The 22,900-nt window shown below is 34.1% G+C and overlaps 1 protein-coding gene across 1 annotated transcript in view; it reads right to left on the bottom strand.

The window, feature by feature from the left end:
- Positions 1-22,900, bottom strand: part of ANO5 (anoctamin 5) — a 69,415-nt gene that overhangs the window by 23,769 nt on the left and 22,746 nt on the right. The window contains exons 6-13 of the mRNA XM_069470563.1: positions 20,012-20,080; positions 18,688-18,972; positions 18,364-18,477; positions 14,418-14,533; positions 10,848-10,982; positions 10,376-10,481; positions 10,213-10,273; positions 1,657-1,808 (exon numbers count right to left, since the gene is read on the bottom strand). Coding sequence (XP_069326664.1) covers positions 1,657-1,808; positions 10,213-10,273; positions 10,376-10,481; positions 10,848-10,982; positions 14,418-14,533; positions 18,364-18,477; positions 18,688-18,972; positions 20,012-20,080 — 1,038 coding nt within the window. The remainder of the gene's footprint in view (positions 1-1,656; positions 1,809-10,212; positions 10,274-10,375; positions 10,482-10,847; positions 10,983-14,417; positions 14,534-18,363; positions 18,478-18,687; positions 18,973-20,011; positions 20,081-22,900) is intronic.

The following is a 22,900-nucleotide window of genomic DNA, read 5'->3' as shown; positions in this document are numbered from 1 at the left end:
GTGTCAAAATTACAGAGCTCAGTTAATGTAGAAACCTCCCCAAAGGGCCCATTATAGCTCATGGAAAGCTACATGCTAGCAATGGTTCTTTCTCTTGAAGTAGAAACCTTCGGGCCTCCTAGACAAGATACTTTACACATAATATGATATATAATAGATACATACTATTTCCTGAATATTACGGTATTCAGGGCCCAGTAGTCAGGAATCCTGAGTCAAATCCTCAGGATTGCTACTTAAGTGAACATGCTTTAGTGATGGTACAATTTTATTCCATGTGTTTGTGTCCATGCCTGTGTGTTCCCAATACAAACTCATATGTGAGAGTAGAGGTGTGCTTAAACACTGAAGAAGCACTGTAAATAAGTAAGAATAACCCTCTGCTGCTTGATTTCAAAACTATTAAAGCTAAGTGAAGTAGGTGATTCACAGTGAATCAATACATATTGCTATTCAACTGGTTTCAAATGTAAACATTCAGTACATTTTTTTTCTGTTAATTTTTGTCAAAGCCAATAAGCCTGCTTTTATTTTCTTCTTCATCTGATGAAATAGGAATAGATAAACATTATGCCATTATTCTGTCAATATTTTTAATAGTAGTATATTAATAATTTCTTAATTTCAAACTGCCACCCAAATTGTCAATGTATTTTCTGAGTTTTTTCTCTGTTATTCAGTTATTAAATTTTTTGTGATCTTTCAATGCAATATAATAAATATTTAGTGTATGCCTAAACTGTGGGAAGAATTTTGAGTGTTGTCCTTCAAGAATTGTGTCTTGAACAGTGTAAGGAATTCTACTGAAGAGACAGTGCATAATACCTATTCTATTCCCTTTTAAATAGCTGTAGGTAATACAGTGATTATAGATTATTGAAAAATAGGGGTTCTAAAAATATGTAGCTGAGATCCTGGTCTGTGAAAGCAAAGTACCTTCTATTTTCACATGAAAAGAATTAGGTGCCAAGAAGTCAAATGACACAGATCAGAACATACAGACATTTTCTCAGTTAAGGATCCTAAAACCCAGACTTTCTCCAACCTCCCCACAACCCCCAGACCTCAATGCAATGATTTCCACTATAATCAATTAAAAAGGACTATGTGAAGAAAATTTGGTCTAACAAAACAAATACTCATAAGACCACTATCTTAATACAACTACTATTTTAATTTTTTCATATTAACAGTATTAATTCTATGTTTGTACACACATACACACTATTTTCCATTTTGTTTTTTCTCACTTAGTATTAGAACTACATATTTCATGTTATGATGCCTTGGATTTGCTTTAAAATAATCTAGTGGCACAAATGAGTAGGAGTATAAATGAAGCAAGATTGTCCATTAATTAAAAATGATTGAAGTTGGGTGATAGGTACATCCATGGAGTTCATTATGTTTTTCTACTGCTTTTCTATCTACTTCTGTATGTGTTCGAAAATTTTCTCATATATATATGTATATATATATATATATATATACACACACATATAAGAACATATATGTATATATTAGAAACAAGTAAAGAAATTTATATGGTTTATATATTGGGGAATACTTTGAAGACAAAGTAAAATATCACTTGGGGGGCAACCTATAGCAGTGTGTCCATTGAGATATGCTGCTAATTTCAGTTTCGTAGTCTACCTTAGTCACTGCATTCATTTTCCTGTGTTTACACATAGCTTCAAACTCAGGTCTTAGCTGAAGCTGCTGCTGTTCCTCTTCAAAATCCACCAGGTCCCACTCATATTCCAGTCTGGCTTGTCGCTGTTTCCAAAGCTCCAAAAATAATGTGACTATGGGCAAATAAACATAAAAAAACATAATCAAGAGATGTAAAAACAAAGTTAATAAGAAAATAACTTTTTTCAACTTCTCTCTTTACTCCCTTTGGTTGAATGATGGTTCATATTTTTTAGGTGGTTACTCTGTCACTGTTATGTTTGATGAAAAATTATCAATTATTAACCTTGGAATAATACTGTGTAATAACATTGAAATGACTCATAAACAAAGATTCAAATCAATTTCTTAGACATTGGTCCAAGTAAGAAACTTTTTTCCAGGCACATTATTCTGTCTTTATTTAGATAATTTGAAGTAATATTTAAACTTAACTTTTTACTAAACACCGAGTTTTGTTTGTATGTGTCTTTTACTAAAATCATTCAAGTCATTGTTCCACTTCCTTAGTCTTAGAAAAATATTACCTATGATGCATATTTACAAAAACATTATAGCCATTCCCCAGCATAATTATTCTCTCTCTCTCCCCGCTCTCCCTACCCTCTCTCTATATATACAACTCTCTCTCTTTAAATATATATGTGTGTATATATATATATGAATTTTTTATATATACACAAAACTTCAACTTTCAATTGAAGAATAACATTTACAGAAAAGTACATAAAACAGAAGTGCATAATTCAAAGAATTTTCACAAAACACACCCATGTATTAATAATTGGCACCCATACAAAAAACAGACCATAACCAGCACCCCAGAAACCCTCCCTATGAGTATTCAAAGACATAAAAGTAACCAGTATCCTAGCATCTAATATTATAGGATATCTTTGCCTGCCTTTGAACTTCACATACATGATATCATAAAACTGATAGTTTTTTGTATCAAACTTTTTTTTTTTTGGCTCAACTTTGTTGCTGTATGTAACAAAAGTGCATTTATTTTCATTGTTATATAGTATTCCATTGTATGATTAAATCAAAATTTTAGTTATCTATTCTTGGTTTGATGGACATTTGTTTCCAGATATTTGCTATTACAAATAGTGCTGCTGTGAACATTCCTGTACATACCTTTCAGTGGGCATATGCAAGCCTTTCTATTGGGTTTATGTCTAGGAATAGAATACTAACACAATTAATGCTAACTTATAATTTTATCAACTATGAAAGATTTGACTTTTAAAATTTCCTCTAACTTGCTCTCCACCTTTAGAATAACTGTAAGGAATTATGGATTCTATCTGTACATTTTTACAATTCTAATCATATCCTTTAAGTATCCTTGCAGTCAGGTAACTGCTCTCTCTCTGCTTCCAATATATGTCCTTTCCATTGCAAATATATTTATCAGCTGACTGCTGGTTTTTCTGTTTGCTTGCTCATGTACACATTTGTTTATGTGTTTTTTGTTCATTATTTAAAATTTAAATAAATATTTAAAATGTGTTAAGTGGTAAGAACGTTTAACATGAAACCCAACCTCTTATAATTGTGTCCAAATTTGTAAGGGCACAATTCATTATTGTTGATTATAAGTGCAATGTTGTACAGATCTGTAGAGTTTTTTCATCTTGCTTAACTGAAATTTTATGCCCATTGATTAGTAACACCTCATTTCCCAATCCCCCAGCCCCTGCTAACCGCTATTCTACTCTTTGATTCTATGAATTTGACTATCTTAGATACCGCATGTCAATGGAATCAAGCAGTATTTCTCTTTCTGTGACAGGCTTATTTCACTGAGCATATGTCCTCAAATTTCATCCATGTTGTCACATATGTAGAATTTTCTTTTTTTTATATTTTAAGGCTAAGTGGTATTCTATTGTATGTATATGCCACAGGTTTTCTTTGATACGGAGTCTTACTCTGTTGCCCGGGCTAGAGTGCCCTGGTGTCAGCCTAGCTCACAGCAACCTTAAACTCCTGGGCTCAAGCAATTCTTCTGTCTCAGCCTCCCCTCCCCAGTAGCTGGGACTACAGGCATGCGCCACCATACATAGCTAATTTTTTTCCTACATCTTTTTAGTTGTCCAGCTAATGTCTTTCCATTTTTAGCAGAGACGGGGTGTCGCTCTTGCTCAGGATAGTCTCGAACTCCTGAGCTCAAATGATCCTCCTGCCTTGGCTTCCCAGCACAGTTTCTTTATCCATTTATCTGTTGATGGACATTTAGGTTGTTTCACATCTTGGCTATTGTGAATAGTGGTGCAATGAACATAAGAATGCTAATATCTCTTTGAGATCCTGATTTCAATTTTTTTTGATAAATACCCAGAAATGGGTCTGTTGGATCATATTTTTAATTTTTAGTTCTATTTTTAATTTTTTTAGGAACCTCCATACTGTTTTCCATAGCAGCTACATTATTTTACATTACTATCAACAATGTTCAAGGGTTCCAATGTCTCCATATCCTCACCAACATTTATCTTTTTTCTTTTTCTTTTTTTTTTGTAATAGTCATCTTGACAGCTGTGAGGTAATATCTCATTGTGGACTTGATTGGCATTTCCCTAATGATTAATGACACTGAGCACTTTTTCATATACCTGTTGGTCATGGCTTCTTTGGAAAAAAATTATCTACTCAAGTCTTTCACCTGTTTTTTAATCAGACTATTAGGGATTTTTTTCCCTGTTGAGTAGTAGGAGTTCCTTATATATTTTGCATATTAATCCTTATCAGATTAATGGTTTACAAATATTTTCTTCCTTTACATAGACTGCCTTTTCATTCTGTTGAGTGTTTCCTTTGCTGTTTGATGCAGTCTCATTTGTTTTTGTTTTCATTGCCTGTGTTTTTGACATCATTTCCACAAAATAATTGCCCATATCAATACATGAAGTTTTCCTCTATGTTTTCCTCTAGGAGTTTTACAGTTTTATGTCTCATATTCAAGTTTTTAATCCATTTTGAGTTGATTTTTGTGTATGGTGAAAGATAAGGGTCCAATTTCATTCTTTTACTTGTGCATATCCAGATTTCCCAATACCTTTTTTTGGTGATATTTGTCCCAATTTCATTTCCTCATTTTGTATTCTTGGCACCCTTGTGAAAGATCAGTTGACTGTGTATGTGTGGATTTATTTCTGGGTTCTCTATTCTTTTCCATTGGTCTGTATGTCTATCTTCATGCCAGTACCATATTGTTTTCATTACAGTAGCAATATAATATATTTTGAAATTAGGAAATGTGATGCCTCCAGCTCTGTTCTTCTTTCTCAAGAAGATTTGGCTATTCCAGGTCTTTGGTGGTTCCACAAGAATTTTTAAATTGTTTTTCCTATTGCTATAAAAAGTTCCTTTGGAATTTTGATAGAGATTCCATTCAATCTGTAGCGACTTTGGGTAGTATGTACATTTTAACATTATTAAGTCTTTCAATCCAAAAGCATTGGATGGCTTATTTTCAAACATTTAGAAATACAAGCAAATTCTTGCTTTGTGTGGTTCTAATATGCATGGATTTCGGTTTCCACAAATTAAATAATACCACTCCCCCAACAACATGACTCAAATTTCAGTTACCACAGTATATTAACTGTGAGCAATTGCATAAGGGTCAAATTTTGCTATTAGTTCTTCAGTCTATAAATCATTATATAAGCAACCTATGTGTATCATGATTAGTGACTTAATCACATCATTTCTTTTAAAGTCTGTTGGTGATTGATCATTAAAATCTTTTATTCAGTTCATGTACAGACAGAAAAGCATGTATTTGTGTTGTCTCCTTGCCTCCAAATTCATGTGACATTTTACAAAAATGAATAACCAAAATATGGAACTGGCCAACAAAGATGGAAGTGCAGCAAAGAAATGAAAAGTGACAACACTAGAAGTGAAATTCAAACCTAAATGGAATGACAGAGGAAATAGCTGACTGTGACAATGTTGATACTGTCACCATTAAGAAACTTTATATATACAGCAGAAGAACTTAGTGAAAGCAAACTCACTGATGCAAATGAGGAAAGCAGTTGTGAAGAAAAAGATGAAGATGTCCCAGGGGAAGTGATGCTAGCAAAAAACTCAGAGGTAGTTCATTATGTTGAAAGAACAGAGGATAATTGTTGGAAGCTAATCCTCATACCAGATTGTCCTATCTTGAGAATATTTTCCATGCTTTCTCCCATCAAAATTCTATTCTTTGTCAAATTTCATGTCTTCTAAAAAGTTATCTTAACTCCTCCCGTCAAAAAGTAATTCAGTTCTCCTCTGCACCCCCTCAGCACTTAAAATGTACATTTATAAAATTAGGCTAGAGATGGTGTACCAATTAGATTGCGACTTTTTAAGTAGCAGATTATATTTTACTCATTCATTTATTCATTCATTCTATCATTTAATGTTGATTGTGAATTTTGTGAGGCAGAAACTTTTACTCTAATCATTTCTTTACTTCTGTATGCAGCAGATACATTGTTAGTAGGGAGAACAAAGTTTCAAGAGCCTGGTACAATTAAGCAATATTTTAATACTTGTTTGCAAGGGAACAACTGCCATAAATTTTACACATATTTGGTTACTATGGCTATGAAATAGATTGGATGTTCTACATCTACTGCTAAAACTTTTAAATACACTAAACAGGTAAACCTTTTTTGTCTCAAATTTGCAATTCTGAAGTAGAAATAAGAAAACTGGCAAACATAGATGGGATTGTGAGAGAAACTAAGAATAATATATTAATAAAATAGCAAAAAGAGTGCCGTAAGGAAAGAGAAAAGATATGCACTAAAACACAATTGTTTCTATGATTTCCATGGAGTCTTGTGATCATATGAGTAGATAGAAATCACAGGATTCAAGTATTCCCCGAAAAGGATTTCTGAAAATTTAAGAAACCCTTGGCTTAGGTCTTATCGTGCCTAAATAGGACAAGACTTTTTTCACATATAAGAAGGAATACAATTAGCATTTAAATTATTTATTTATCCATCATCTATTTGAATACATACCATACACCTAGAACTGGAACTAGGGCCATAAAAGCCATGGTGTTTGCCCTAAAGGAGCAAGTAATCTCGTGATGAAATTGGCTCATAAATAATTATAGTCATGGAGGTATGTACACTGAAAAAGTGGCTTAAGCTCAAGGGCCATGTATGTGTAAATGTAAATGCCTATTGTCTAGAATAGTACCTGTCCCAGGGTCTAGACATTAAAAAGTCCTTGCTTAATTAAAGTGAAAATAAAATGAAATCATTAAATTTCTGGAATAAAGTATGGGTGAACATCTTAATTATCTTGGAAAGAGAAAGGTTTTTCTACAGAAATACAAAAAACAAGAAAAGCTGTAAGGTTTTATGATCTGATTACATATGGTAAAACTTCTATTGACTATGAACAAGGTCAAATGTAAATGACAAACTGAAAAAAAAAATTGCCATTTCTGTGGCAGACAAAGGGTTACTGTGTTTATTACACAAAAGCACCTGTGAATTATTATAAAAATCAAATACAAAGTCATGGAGAGCCCAAGGTCAATAATTATTAGAACCATGTTTAATATCACTTGTGATCAGGTTACTGCAAATAGAAACCAAAACAAGATAGCATTCCCATTGATCAAACTGTAAATGATCAAAAAAATTGCCAATCCCTAAGCTTATCCAGGGCTGGAAAACTGGACAACTCACAGAATGTTTGGAAAAATATAAACTGGTGCAAACTTTGTGTAAGGCAATATTGAAATATATAGTAAAGCTTTAAAATTATAAATATAAATATTCCCCAGAAATTCACCTGCTAAGAATTTATTCTCAGAAGGTAATTGTACAAGTATAAAAAGATGTTTATTCTAGCCTTACTTATAATGGTAAAATAAAAAAAAAAAAGAAAGTGGAAGTGACCTAAACATCCAAAAATACAGAACTGGTTAGACAAAATGATAAACTCATAAAAGGCAATTCTATTCAGTCATAAATACAGAGTTGTGTACATGCATACACACACAAACCCCAACACAGTTACTGATATGGAAGAAGTCCCGTCACTCATTGTTTGTTGAATAATAATGAGCTGGCTTAAAACTATGTAATTATGTTATTTATGTAAAATTCTATGAACACACATGCTTATGCACTTAGAGTAAAGATGCTAAAAAACGATGGTCAAAATAATGGTATTTTCAGTGATTTTAACATTTTTTTCTTCCCCTTCTATATATTGCTTGAATTTCCTATGATGGGTACATATTTCCCTCATAAACAAACCAAAAGGTTTTTTAGAAAGCACTTCCTACCCTCCATTACTGTCAGGCCACTAGATTAATATTACTATATTAGAGACAGAAATGACCTCAGGAGTTTTGCAAGGCTTTGCCCTGAAGGAATATGTGAACATGTTAGTTTGCATATCAAAAGCTGCCTCGCCTCAGGAGGGCGTCTCAATGGTCTGTAGCAGCTTCTTTCCAAGGTGACACTGCACTCTCAAGCCAGTGGTTTTCGCCTGCTTTGAACGACAAAGCAGGTTTGCTTGGAGCCACTGAACGGGAGCTGATCAGAAAAGTGCCCACCCAAGAGACAGACACCTGTGGCCAATGAACAGCTCTTGCTTGACTTCTGAAGATCTGTCTCAATACACAATAACTGGATAAAATATGGAGCCACTATGTCTCTGAGAACTTAGAAGTTTGTCCTAGAAAAATTTTGTAACTGTTCACATAGATAGAGTTAATTAAGGGATCTATAGAAGCCTTGTGGGAGACCTTGAACCAAAAAGGAACTACCTATTATTATGTGAATCTGTTACCCCTGGCAACCATCAGTGATGGTTGCCAAATCACTATAAATACTGATGTGAAATTTCAGTCCTGGCCCTAAAATTCATGAGAATATTTTGGGGACACCCGAGTACCTATGCTTCGTCTATTTTCATACATCTATTCTTTATAGACTGTATTTTTGCCTCTGTGTATTGTTTTATTTCTATTTTCTATTATATTTTCATCCTTTGCAATGACCCCTGTCTGAGGTACCCAATTCTTTGCTGGAAGTGTAGCTAACTCCCTGAACACTACAATGAATAGCATTCATTATTTTCAGGCCTCAACCCCTTAAATTAGTGTTGGTCCTTTAACCTGGATTGTTTTTTCTTCACATCTCTGCCAACTCATCATTTTATTCAGCTTAATATCAGAAGTTGTACTAAAACAAATGTCCTTGAACTTCTGTTTTCATAGAATTTGGTCAATATCCTCAAAAGCCAAAGCTAAATCAAGACACTACAACAACAAACTTTTCTGAAAGGAATTACTGATGGTTGCATTTCTTCACAATGACCATTTTACAGTGTTGCTGGGTGTTCCACACATGGCTGCCCCTCTCTTCTTGGTGAAATATAAGGCTGGTGTTGGTGGTGCACAATCTCTCCCAATGGAAACAACCGGAAACTCTAACAATATATTTGTTGCAATTTGTGCATCTATTATTCATTTTTGATTCCAAGTAATGATAGGCAGGATTTGGCAGCCTCCTGATGAACAGAAGTCTATATACCGACTTATCAAACCTTGGGTTGCTGGTGAATTGTAGTTAAGATTTCTAGATCCTCTGTTCTTACTTTGAATCTAGGCTGCACTCTTCAGACCATAGCAACCAAGCAGAAATCACAGAAAACCATAAATACCTCTGGTTTGCAAACATACCCACATATTTTCATGTTATTTTCCCTGGATAAAGTGACCCTTTTATCCAGGGAAGTGCCGAGTTTTGAAATGCACATATTTGTGTTTGTTAGATATTTTTTTTTTAATTGGAAAGGAAAAAGTCTATTTTTCCCTAAGTACCCTAAGTTTGGGGATATATTTTAGACCAGTCTTTTGGCCTCCTCTTGCAGAGTTATTCTCATAGAAAATGTTTTCCTCACTGATAATAGGAACAACTTCATGACACTTCAACTTCCCATCTGAAATGGGAAAAATGAAGTACTGGTTGGGACATTTCCAAAGTTAAGAGGAACTCTATGCTATATGGAAGATTTTTAACGAATGGAAGTGGAAGCTAAAACTAGAAACTAGACACTTAGAATTGAGATTCAAAATTTTTGTATTAGTTTTCAAGCTTTTGGTGTTTGTTCCAGTTTGTATCCATGATTCAATATCCTCTAGCCACCAAATATTTATGTTTAATTTCTCCTGAATTAAGTCCTTATTGGTCCTGCTTTTACCATGGCACTTGAAGACAGTGGGAAATGAATACATTTGATGTTTCAAAAATTATATTCTCTTAACGAAATGAGCAGATGTTTAATAGAGATCTTTGTGGACCAAGAACCAATGGCTACTAATGTGGACTCCATCAGTGTACTGATGCTAGCAAAGACACAAGGATCTACAACCACCTTTGGTATATAAGATATACCATCTGTGTATGTTACATGGATGGGCCATATAACACATTAATCTGGAGAAAGCTGTTTTTTATGGAACTATGTACTCACCCCAAATTCCCATGAATATTGCAAAGAACACTGTTGATTCATTATCAAACAAATGGGAAAACTGTAAAAACAACAGTAACATCACAAAGATCAGTTAGTATTAAATGTAATACAAAAGGAGGGAAATTCCAAGTCTCTTCAACGTACCACAATGTATACATACCTTTGAAGCTAAACAGGTACTATTTAGTCTCCAATAATCGCACACTAGATCACAGAGTGGACACATGATAATCTGACCTCCAATATTAGGGTCACAGATTTCCAAGCTGCAAGAGGAACAGCCAAGTTATCTTAAAAGTGACAGGTGTTTGGGAGAAAAATCTAAGCTACTTTTATTAGAATAACTGTTTATATAGCTTCATACATATGACATAAGGGACAAGGAAGCAGCAATTTCTGTAGTGAATCATGCTTTGAGCAACAGAATCTTTAAGAGCTCCTCAATAAAAACAGATTTTCCATAAACCACAAGGTGAAGGGCAGCTGCTATGTCTGGGTCTTTTTCAAAAATATCAATTATCTGCTGCCATAAGGAAACATTCTGAAGCAAATTCCAGGGAAATAATAACAATAGTTTCAGTTAGCAAAAGATAAAGATGTTTTCTCTATTTGGGCACCTCAGTTGCGCTTACCTGTTGGTGTTATGTTCCATTGATAGTAAACCATAAATAAAACAAGCTAAGCCAACTACAGCAGCAAATAACAGCATTTCTGTGTAATATCCAAGGAAAACAAAATAGATAGCAATTTTTTCTCCAAAATAATTCCTGTGAAAGACAGTAAAAATAGAATCAGAGGTTGGAAGAATGCTATAGTCCAGAGAGCCTTGGTAGAATATTCAGACAGGCATGTGTTCCCATTTTGGCCCCATTACTTTCTAGCTACGTTAATTCTGGTAAGGTTACTAAACTCTTTAAACTTTACTTTCCACATCATAAAACACAAGATAATGTTTATTCTATAGTGTAAGGATTGGTGTAAGGATTACAAGAGATAACACATATAAGTAGAGAGCCAATTGAATAAAATTTGAATTTTGATTTTAAATAATAAGATAATTAGAAGAGCCCCTACATTTTAAAGAGTTTAAGTGTTTTTTTAAATAAACTGCAGAATATTGTGCAATGTAAGTTCTAGCAATTAAAAAATCAAAATCATATTCATAATCTACATGGACTTTTGCTTTATCTCTCTTTTCTAGAATCAAAGACAGTACTCTGACCACACTGTATAAATCTCCAAGTTTGAATCTCTGGTGGATGTTTACAGAATTCTGACACAGGTAGCAGCCCAAGGAATTAAAAATGACTACTTAACAAAAATTCTATGAAATATGCAGCTCAGATCTTGCTTTGCAAAGAGTTGTAAAGTGACAACATTATTTGGCATAAATGTTCAAGTCTCATAACTAAGTTTTTTCTTTTTTAACAAAAACTGAGTCCCCATTTAGGAACCAGAGAATATAGTTTTCTCTACTTCTGAAAACCAGGTTTTGTTGTCGTTGTTTAACCAGATTAATCCTCCTCCTTATTTGTACAGGGAGAGCTCATCTCACCAAATCTGTGAGCCTTTCTACAGTTTCCTAGGAAACTAAATGTGATCCTTTTAGGTTCTAAGAACATGTTATACAATTCTATGAAAGCATGAGTTATTAAATTGTAATTTCCATATATGCTCAAAACAAGGCAACTCTGAACATAAAGGTTATTAACTTCATTTCCCAATGGGAAGATTTTAAAATATATTCCTCATATTCAATTCTTACTTTATTGAACCACCCATTTTTCAGATTTCAAAACTATTTTTAATTAAGTAGGCATTTTTCTGCCTGCACCATCTTTTCTTCATTCTTTTCAATGATTATAAACATTTTTGCATTGTTATTTTTTCATATTCTGCTTTCCAAATACCTATAAACTTCTAATTAAATTATAATGCTATCATATTCCCTTGTTAATCTGCCATTCACAACTTCCTCAGGTTCACTCAGTGAATGAACCTGCTTTGTTCCAGGTTTTTATTGAAAAAAAAATATAGCAATTACTGTAATACTACCTAACATCAAAATAAGAAAGTATAAAAATATTTTATTTTGTGGGCTTTACTTTTCATCATGTCTATTTCCATTTGATGTTTTAAAATTACAGAATCAATAATTCTTAGAAGGTATAAGATCAATATTACTGCTGTAGACTTAAAAACTCCTTAAAAATTCATAAGGAAACTGGATATTTCAATAACCTTATTTTTAAAGGACTACTTTTTCCTCCCTTTCAAATCAAGAATCTTATTTTTTGAGAATTAAAAAACAAAAAGCTCTCAATGACTCTAGTTCTATAATTGCTATTAAAAATATTCTCAAAAAGAGAAATTGCTGAGCATTTTTTAAACAAAATCAGATGAGCACTTATTATAGGTGGAAACGTAGAAATTATTTTATTAATACTAAACTTTGAACTTGGGTATTTAACTGTACCAGATCAACAACTAAAGTATCTTTTAAGAGTGCAGCAAATAAGAGACATATCTTAGATATGTATTATGGTAAAATTGTATAGATTATTGAAATAACATTTAAGGTTTAAATTAAACTATCTTAGTATTCATAACAAAGAATATAAGAGAAATTTAATAATATGAGACTCTCTAAAGACTCAAATATAAGGAGAGCCTTCTCTTGAGTATTTTGTTTAGAAATACCTGTGGTATTTCTTAACCTGTCCATTTTATTTACCAGGCTTTCAATTAATATGTGGCACTACACCATCTAACATAGCATCTGATAGGTAGGAGAGATTTAGTAATATTGGTTGTGAGATATTGTGTGAAGGGATTGGTCGACTTTTGTATTTCCAGGACAGAATACTTAGTCTGAGACATAGGAAATAATCAAAAGAATGGAGATAGAATCAAAATGAATATAGTCCTGAAAAATGAATGAACAAATGTAAATGTTTGTTCTAAAGGGATCCATTTTTATAGGGAATTCATAGACATCTGAGAAACTTAGCTATTATATTATCTTGGCATTGTAATAACAATCTACCTATATTTATTCCATTTAGTATGTGGCAATATATCAATATATGAAGTTATTATATTGCAAAAGAAAAATGGGCTGATAGAGCACATAAAATTCAAGACTGGTATGCCAGTAATAGTAACCTTGATATTCTCATTTTTCCCCAAAATATGTTGTCTAACATGAAAAAATTATCAGTGCCCAGAGAGCAGAAAAACCACTTACAAATATTAGACAGGAGGTGAAGTTTGGTATAGAGATAACATGAAATATGTGAAATCTAGAAATTCAGATTTCTATATTCTAAATCTCTTCCTAGGTACCTCATCATACTATCTTTTTTTTAATCTTCTGTATCCAATACTCCACTAGGTCAAATAAATTCTGTAATAAAAATCTTTTTCTAATCCATAGTCTCCTTTCCTTCTTATTACCAGTGTCTCGGATGACATCTTCAATATTTATTGCTGGGCAATTTTAACAGCCTCCTTCCCTGAGTTCAGTCTCACATCCCTCTAAATTCTCTTCTTTGTTTCCAATAAAGTGATGTTTCTAAAGCAAAAATAACAATAACCTTTTCCTCCTTCAAAGGTTTTATCCTTTCACCTTAGCATTGTTCTCGATAATTTTGTTCCTGGTAAATATTCAAATGTCCTTTGCTGACTCCTACACGAAGAATGAAATGCACAGTGCTCTTTAGCCCAGTCCTCTGTACTTGTTCTTTTTGCCTGGGGAATTTTTACCTCACTTGTTTACCTGGCACCTTGCTAGTCATCTATCAAGACACAGCTCAAGAATGAGCACCGTAAAGCTGTCCCTGAGGTTGTCATAATTATCAAATAACCCCATAAGGAAAGTACTACTGTTATCCCCATCTTAGAGATGAACCTGTTAGTGGTTAAGTAACTTAATCAAATTTATATAGCTTTTAAGAGACAGAAGTTAGATTTGAATCCAGCTTAGCTAAATGCCAAGGTCCGACCTCTTAACCACTGTGTCATCTCAATTGTCTCTCATAGATTTTTGCAACATTCAGCTCCGAAATGAATAGTGTAGATACGAAACCAGGAAGCTATGAAATGGAGTGGGTGAAAATAGTAGTAAAAGAATAGAATATGATGCCATTGTGAATAAAAAATCACATCATCAAGTTTTCATTGGTCCTGTGTAAGAAACTTACCTAATCAAATCTAAAGGCTGCTCCTTATAAAAATAGGAAAATCGAGCCCAATTCCGGTAAAGCATGTACCTTTCACTGAAAAGATTAGGAGGTTCTGATGGCTTCCAATATTGGCCCTGAACATATTCAAGAAGAAGGTGCAAAAAAGAAAAGCAAAAGACAAAGGTGAAATAAATGAGCATCGCTTTTATGAAAAGGTTAGTGAATAAGGCTAAAGCTCTTGTGTACTTTTAGATTTAGATTTTATATTCCATTGATGTGACCCTATTTACTAAATCTACAACAAACTATAATAATAGTGGTTTATTTATTAAATTCTTACATCCACTTATCTAAAAACAAAAGCTTTATTTAAGCTGTTCATTTGACCTGGAATGCCCTTTCTTCTCTACTCAGATTTGAACATAATGCTCACAGCTCAGAGATTCACATCACTATATAGCTGGCTAGGACTTAGAAATAGGCTAACACTTTTATTTTCTAGATAGAAAAATTAAACCTCAAGCAAAGTTAAGTGATTAATCCAAAGTCATACTGCTATTACAGGAAGAGATTCCTATTCTCACTGATAACTATTTCCATAGAACTTTAAATATTATAACAAACTTTAGCACTTAAGTGCTTCAGCATTGTTTCAGTCCTAAGTTCTTTCCCCATTGTTAGATACTGAGTAGCTTTATGAATGTCTCTTCATGGCCTAGCAAAGTACTGTGTACACAGTAGCTGTTTAATACATTCTTTTTCACTGTTCATATAGACAAATGAACTGCTAAAAATGACACTGAATGACTATCCAGTTCAAAATTTAGCATATGTGAAAAGCTCTATATGATAACACATAAGATTATATATCATCCAGATTCCAACATTTTTCTTCTTCTGAAACTAATCCTACCATACCATGAGAAATGAAATAAAAAAAAAAGAAAAATACAGTCTACTTGGGTATCTTGTAAAAATGATTCTGTAAGGCATGTGAGGAAAAATCCAATACCTAAACTTGCACTCAGAAGAAAAGAAAGGAAAAAAGTAAAATTAACATTTAGTTATGGCTATCTCTAATGACAGCTTGGTAACATTGAATTTCCTGTGAACCTGAATGACTCTACTGAAAGGTTGGATGTTAAAAGTGCTGATGACTAAGAATATTAATTTGGCTTTTGATATGGCGTAGTAAGAAGAGAACTGATGCCCTAAAAAATGAATAAACAAGCAAAAATAATCCTCAAAATTTTCCAAAAAATTAATAAGCCTTTTCAGGAAGATTGACAAAGAATGCATTGCAAAGTGTTTATTAACCTACTTTAGTTCTCTCTGCTTTAATAAATGTTCATGTCATTATTTAGAATCCATATTGCTCTAAGAGTTCTTTTGCCCCAGGGGAAAAAATGCATACAGTAGGCTCTCTGTGTCTACAGGTTTCACATTCCCAAATTCAACCAACAGAGGATCAAAAATATGCAGGAAAACTCAAATGTTTATAGCAGCACAATTCACAATTGCAAAGATGTGGAAACAACCCAAGTGCCCATCAATACATGAGTGAATTAATAAAATGTGGTATACGTATACTATGGAGTACTATTCAGCTATAAGAAACAATGGTGATATAGCACCTCTTGTATTTTCCTGGATAAAGCTGGAACCCATTCTACTAAGTAAGTATCCCAAGAATGGAAAAATAAGCACCACATGTACTCACCATCAAATTGGTTTTAACTGATCAACACCTAAGTGCACATATAGGAATAACATTCATCGGGCACTGGGCAGATGGGAGGGGGGAAGGAGGGGATGGGTATATACATACATAACGAGTGCGATGAGCACCATCTGGGGGACGGACACGTTTGAAGCTCTGACTCAGGAGGAAAGGGGCACAAGGGCAATATATGTAACGTAAACATTTGTACCCCCATAATATGCTGAAATTAAAAAAATAAAAATAAAAAAAAAGAGAAACCAAAAAACAAAACAAAACAAACAAACAAAAAAAAACACAAAACAACAAAAAAAATGCAGGAAAAAAACCAATAAAACATAACTATACAATAATAAAAATACAAATTTGTTAAAAAACAATACACTGATAACAATACATTAGATAACAACTATTTACATAGTATTTACATTGTGTTAGATATCATAAGTAATCTAGAGATGATTTAAAGTATATGGGAGGTTAGATGCAAATACTCTATTTTAAAAAAGGGAGTTGAACATCTGGAGATTTTGGTACCCTCATGGTGGGGGTGGGGCAGTGGTTTTGGAATCAATCCCCTGAAGATACTGACTGTATTGGAGGAGGGAGGAGGAATGTTTGTTTTCTCTAGCACTTAAATATACCTAAATTGACAATCTTATTGAAAACAGCTACTCTGGAAAATTCTGCTGTACCCTTATGGGAAACATATAAAAAATAATAAACTAATCAGTTTTAAACTGACCTAGAGTTAACTTTCATGCTGTTGAATAAATATTTACAGAGGGAAGCTGCCATGATAGTTTAAGTCCTGGAAAAGAAAGAGTTTGGCTTTGGGCTTTTGGAACTGTTACAGCAACGCTACCTTCAAAAAAAAAAAAAAAAATGGGCAATGATTTAGCTGTCACTTGTTTCAATGGAAACATTGAAATATTCTTCCATATTCCTGAGAAATGTATTTCTTGCAAAGAGAGTATATCATTAAAAAGTGTTTTATAAGTATGGAAGAGTAAAACTAGAGCAAAAGAAACAAAAGTTCCAAGGGATGATCTCAAGGCAGTATATATAAGTTCAGCCACACGATTTCTACCGCTAACAGGTGGTGAAATTTAAACACTGGCTATCCAAAGGAGAAGGTTTACCTCAGAAACACGCAGAAACTAGGCAGAGTTTTGATTGCCAGGCCAAGATTGCAGGTTGGGTTGAATTAATGCATCATGTAAAATGTTACTTCTTTGTTAAACTTTAAAGCTCAATATTTTTGTACAGTAATTTGCCAGCCCCAAAGAAACATTCTTCTGAATCTCAATTCTTATAACATCTGTATTGTTCTTATCGACCAAAGCCTTTATTGCAGTTGTACACATGCTTTATTTCTAAGAAAATCCTAGACTGTGAGTTTGGATTCAGAGTTTTGTTCCAATACCTAACAAAATACTTTACATATAATATTTGAAGCCAATTATGTGTTTGATGAATGAATACCAGAATGTATGTAATTTAAATCCTTTACAGCTTCAGAACTTTATAAGTGAGAAAAGAACTGATGAGTTCAGATAGAAATTTCTGAATAATTATATTTTAAAATGTTCTTTTAATGTGACTACTATTTTCAAAATAGGTTCTAAATAAAGTTCATGTGCAAATGTAATAATTTGTTCAATGAATTTCCATTTGAAACTTCAATGTCAAGAGGCATTAACTGGCCGGGCGCGGTGGCTCACGCCTGTAATCCTAGCACTCTGGGAGGCCGAGGTGGGCGGATCGTTTGAGCTCAGGAGTTCGAGACCAGCCTGAGCAAGAGCGAGACCCCACCTCTAAAAATAGAAAGAAATTATATGGACAGCTAAAAATATATATAGAAAAAATTAGCCGGGCATGGTGGTGCATGCCTGTAGTCCCAGCTACTCGGGAGGCTGAGACAGGAGGATCGCTTGAGCCCAGGAGTTTGAGGTTGCTGTGAGCTAGGCTGACGCCACGGCACTCACTCTAGCCTGGGCAACAGAGTGAGACTCTGTCTCAAAAAAAAAAAAAAAAGAGGCATTAACTATGTGTTTTAGCATAGCTAGTAAAGTTATCAGCTTGGAACCAGGGAGTCTTTGGGGATTTCCTGTCATGAGAGAGAATTAAGCAATTTGTAATAAAAAGGGAAGCAAATGAAACATCCTCCTTCCCGACAAGGCAAACTTTGAATGTGGGAGAGAGAAAATGGAATCAGTATGTAAAAATCAAACTTATACTTACATCATGGAGTGGGTAGGCAGATGAATAAGTCTTAGAGTTTAGTAGTCTTTCAATCCCAAACTTTTTCTTACCATCCTCCATGCCAAAAGGACACCTTGAGAGAATATAGTATACCTACAAGGTAAGTACAAAGAGACACTATCACATTTCAGAACTTTAGGCTTTCTACATTTTTTTTCAATCACAATTTAACAATGTCCACCTGCTTATCGCCTACACAAAAACACCCTACAGACATAATACTGAACATGCACATGTATAAAAGCACACACAGGCACACATCCCATACTTGAAGGGATGTGCTCAAAGGTCTTCTCTACCTACAATTCTGTTTCTTGATGAGGATGGGAAGAAGCTTGATGGATCATCAATGAGGAAGAGCTCCTGCCGATGTCTGGTGAATTGGGCAGTGAAATATTCAGGATGAGGATACTTCACATTTGCTGGGAGTTTCACAGGCCCAACAATATAGCTTAGGGGAGTATGCTCAGGTCGAGGAATATCACTCTCCTTAATAGGCATTTTGATTCCCAACACTTCAGCATAAGTAACTAATACCTCCCAAGGGGCATGGATCTTAACAAAATAAGTTCTTCCATCTTCAGAGTCCTACATAAAATAGGCAAAATAACAGAAAGCTTACTGATCAGTTTGTTACTGAGCTGATTAAAGGAAAGAAACACAATTTTATATAATCTACTTTTTTAGCAAAACTTTGAGAAAACAAAATTAAAAAATATATATATATTCATAACTATATACATTTATACTTTTTATATATATTTGTGAGAGAGAGAAAGAGAAACAGAAACATACAGAGACACACAGAGATAGACAGTATTTTTAAAAATATATTTCAGGGTCAATGTACACTCAGCCCTAAATCCCAGTTATATATGTGGTTCTGGGCAATCTCTTAAGTTTTAGTGACTAGCTGTGAGCCAAGAATTTTGTTTAGGTTATATAAGGGATACATACAAACTATGAGATGCACTCACTCTTCTTACCCAGATTCTTTGGTATATAGCCTACACAAACAGGAAGAACTTTAGGTAATAAGGGTTCATTACATAGGAGAATATTTAAATTATAGATTGTGTGGTATAATATACATTTATTAGTTCAGTAAAAATTGGAGAAATAAGAACTATAGATTATTAAAACTAGAAATTATTAGAAGTTTCATAGACAGGATGGGATCTTAAATACGTCTTCAAGAACAATTTTGAAGGAAGTTCTAGAAAAACAGTAAATGAAAGGAAGTTTTAAAGAAAGTTCAGCATATTCATGAACAGAAAGATTGCGTTGAGTTAAATAGCAGGTTATGCTGCAACATAGCCAGGTTAACTATTACTAGATTATGGGCAGCCTTCAAACCGAGACAGTTATGAAACAAAGACCATGTCTTGCCTTTCTTTGTATCCTGAATAGAAATGATGTATGTCCAGTTTTAAAGTGTTCCTCTAAGCATCTCATATTCAGAGAACTGATCTGCTTACCTGTAAGACTACAGGCTGTCAGTGCGCATATTTGCAGCCAAAAGTGCTATTGTATTGCCCGCAAACACAAAATCTATTCAAAGGCCATAATAGAAGAAAACAACACTTAAAACAGTAAGATTCTTGTATAAAGTGACAACTACATTTACCATTTTGTCTTCAGTTTCCAACTCAAGACCTGTTTTTCTGAGATTTTCTTCAAACTCTTTTCTTCTTTCCTATGGCAAGATAAATCGACAGAATTATGCAGGACACTTCTGTTTTATTTGCTCAGTGATGGACAGTGTCTTACTTATCTGAACAACTTTCCTTTAAAGTAACATATATAAAAAACATAAGGGAAATATAATTGAAGCTGAACCATCTCATTCTAGAAATAATTCCCATTGATCCATGAAATTGTAAAACCCCTCTGTCCATCTCATTAATCACTGCATTTATAAGGAGTTTATTTTTATGTTTGATAATTACTTGCCAAATTTTGCATCATATTCATGATGCATTATCAATTATGCAAATGAACCATTATAAAAATAATTCAATACCAAAGAACAATTTTAAGGTTTAGAATGTTACAGTTAAAGATAATAAAAACATTTGATTCAATATACATATATTTGTTGTGATAAAGTTTTGATTGAATGAACAGTAAAAGACTCTCAAAGATAAAACATTTATACTAGGAAAAAATAATCTGGGGAAAGTCAGAAATTTTAGGTGAATGAGAAAAATAAATGATATAAAATGTCAACTGTTAAAAAAACTGTTTCTTCATATATTTTTTAAAAATGAATGGTGGTGGGTGTCAAATTTCCATGGTATTTACTTTCTATGGATACATGTGGAAAAGTAATCGAGCAGGACCACTTACAATATATCGTAAGTTACATTCTTTACAACTACTGAAAGGCACGATAAATTGTCATAGATGGGGAAGACTTGTAGATGGATCAGGCTTTTGAAGGAAGCTCAGAAATTCATTCTGGACCTGTTGAGTCTGAGATGTCTGTGAGATTTCCAAACAGAAATGCAGAATAGTCATTTAATTATGCACATGTGGGAAAGAAGTATGGACTGGAAAGGTTAACTTTGGACTTAGCACATATATGGTTTTAAAATCATGAGACAGAATGAAATCATCAAGGAAATCAGTGTGAACTATGAAAAGACAAGAATTAAGGACTGTGCACTGAAGCACTACAACAATGAAGGATCTGGGAGAAGAAAAGATTGAGATGGAGAAACTAGCGAAATAAGAGAAAAACTAAGAGAATGTGGACTCCTGAAAGTCAAGTGAAGAACATATGCAACAAAGAAGGGAATGATCAACAGTGTCAAATGTTGCTAATGAGTCTAGTAAGATGAGGGCTGAGACCTAACCGTTGGCTCTATACATGGAGATGAGCAGAGTGGTTGGGGTGAAGGGCTGAAAGGAATGTGTTTAAGAAAGGACCGGGCCAAAAGGAATTTAAGAAATAGAAGTAACTGGTAGGGAAACTGGGAACAGAAGGTTTTCATTCTTGCTGTTTTTTTAATACAGAAAAATTAATAGCATATTTGTTTATTGAAAAGAATAGGCCAGTAAAGAACAAAACAAAATATAATTTAGGAGAAAGAGGAAACAACTGTAGGAGCAATATCCCTAAAGAAGTGTACGGAAAAGAGTTAATACAGCAGGCATGAAACTGCTATCCGTAGAAAGGCCTGCCTGAGACTTTACAAAGGTTGGCTCTGGTGTCTGGGACTTTGCCTTTCCAGGGGAATTCTCACCATTCCCAGAACTGGCAAGAGTGGCTCACTTTGCCTAAACTGTTTGTACAAACAGTGCAGTTTACGCTGAACATCTACTTTTCTTCTAGGAGTATGGAATTTTGGTATGTGGTAGGCAAAATGTGACAAGGTAACTAGCCCCTAGTAAAAACCTAGGGCATTGAGATTTTAATGAGTTTTCCCAGGAGACAGCACTTCATATGTGTTGACGTACATCATTGCTGGAGAAATTAAGGCTATTCTATGTGACTCTACTAGGAGAGGACTCTATAAGCTTGCTTTTAGTTTTCTCTGGACTTTTTCCCATGGAGTTTTTTTCCCTTTGCTGCTTTTACTTTGTATCATTTCACTGTAATATAACATAGCCATGAGCATGCTATATGCTTAGTCCTGTGAGTCTTTCTAATGAATCCCTAAGGCTGAGGATGGTCTTGGGGGCTCCTTAAAAGTATGCAAGAAGAAATAGAATCTGGGGCACAAGTGGAGGAGTTGGCTTTAGATGTAAGTATAAAGAGTTCATCTATGGTAACAGGAAGGGATGTGTATATTATACAGGTGAAAATGCTTGTGGATAGATAGATATGGTGATAGAAATATACGGAATTTCTCTTCTACTTGCTTCAGTTTTCTCAGTGAGGCAGAAAAGTGTGGTCAGCTAGCTTACAGATGGCGGGGGGAGGTATTAGAGGTATAAGAAGAGAAAAAAAGTTATAAAATAGTCATCTAGGAGGGTGGGAGACAATAGAATAGGGAAGTAAAGTATGACTGCTAGACACCACAAGGGCCCAGTTGAGGGCCCCTTTGTGCATGGGCACAAATATAAGGTAAAATGTATCAGTGAACAGTATGCTTTTCCTTCTTCCTGGGTGCTGGCATGTAGGAGGTGGAGAGTTGGGTTTAACTAAAGTTGTTGTTTTGTCGGGTAAATACAACTGAGAGAGGGTAAGACACTTTTGGTATATATAATAGAGTCATTACAATTGTTGACAATGAGACTTAAGCTGGATAAAGACAGGAAAGAGAAGAATAAGGAGGAGTGAAAAGGTGGTAAGATAATTGCATCTTATCTGGTCCTGGTGAGGTTGAAAGAAGAAGGGTATGGGTCAGATCTGAGGGGTTGGTCAGATAGCTGGACCCATGGAATGAGATTATAAAGAGCCACAGTTAATAGCAATGACAAGTTCTAGGGGAGTGAATGGCTGAGTTAGAGTAGAGGCTAAGAACATTGGATAAGGTAGTACAAGTAACAGAGAGGCCAGAGTGCCAAA

Source organism: Eulemur rufifrons, chromosome 6 (assembly GCF_041146395.1).
Source record: "Eulemur rufifrons isolate Redbay chromosome 6, OSU_ERuf_1, whole genome shotgun sequence".
Taxonomy (NCBI): domain Eukaryota; kingdom Metazoa; phylum Chordata; class Mammalia; order Primates; family Lemuridae; genus Eulemur; species Eulemur rufifrons.
The sequence above is the reverse complement of the archived record's forward strand: the minus strand, read 5'-3'. Positions and strand labels throughout refer to the sequence as shown.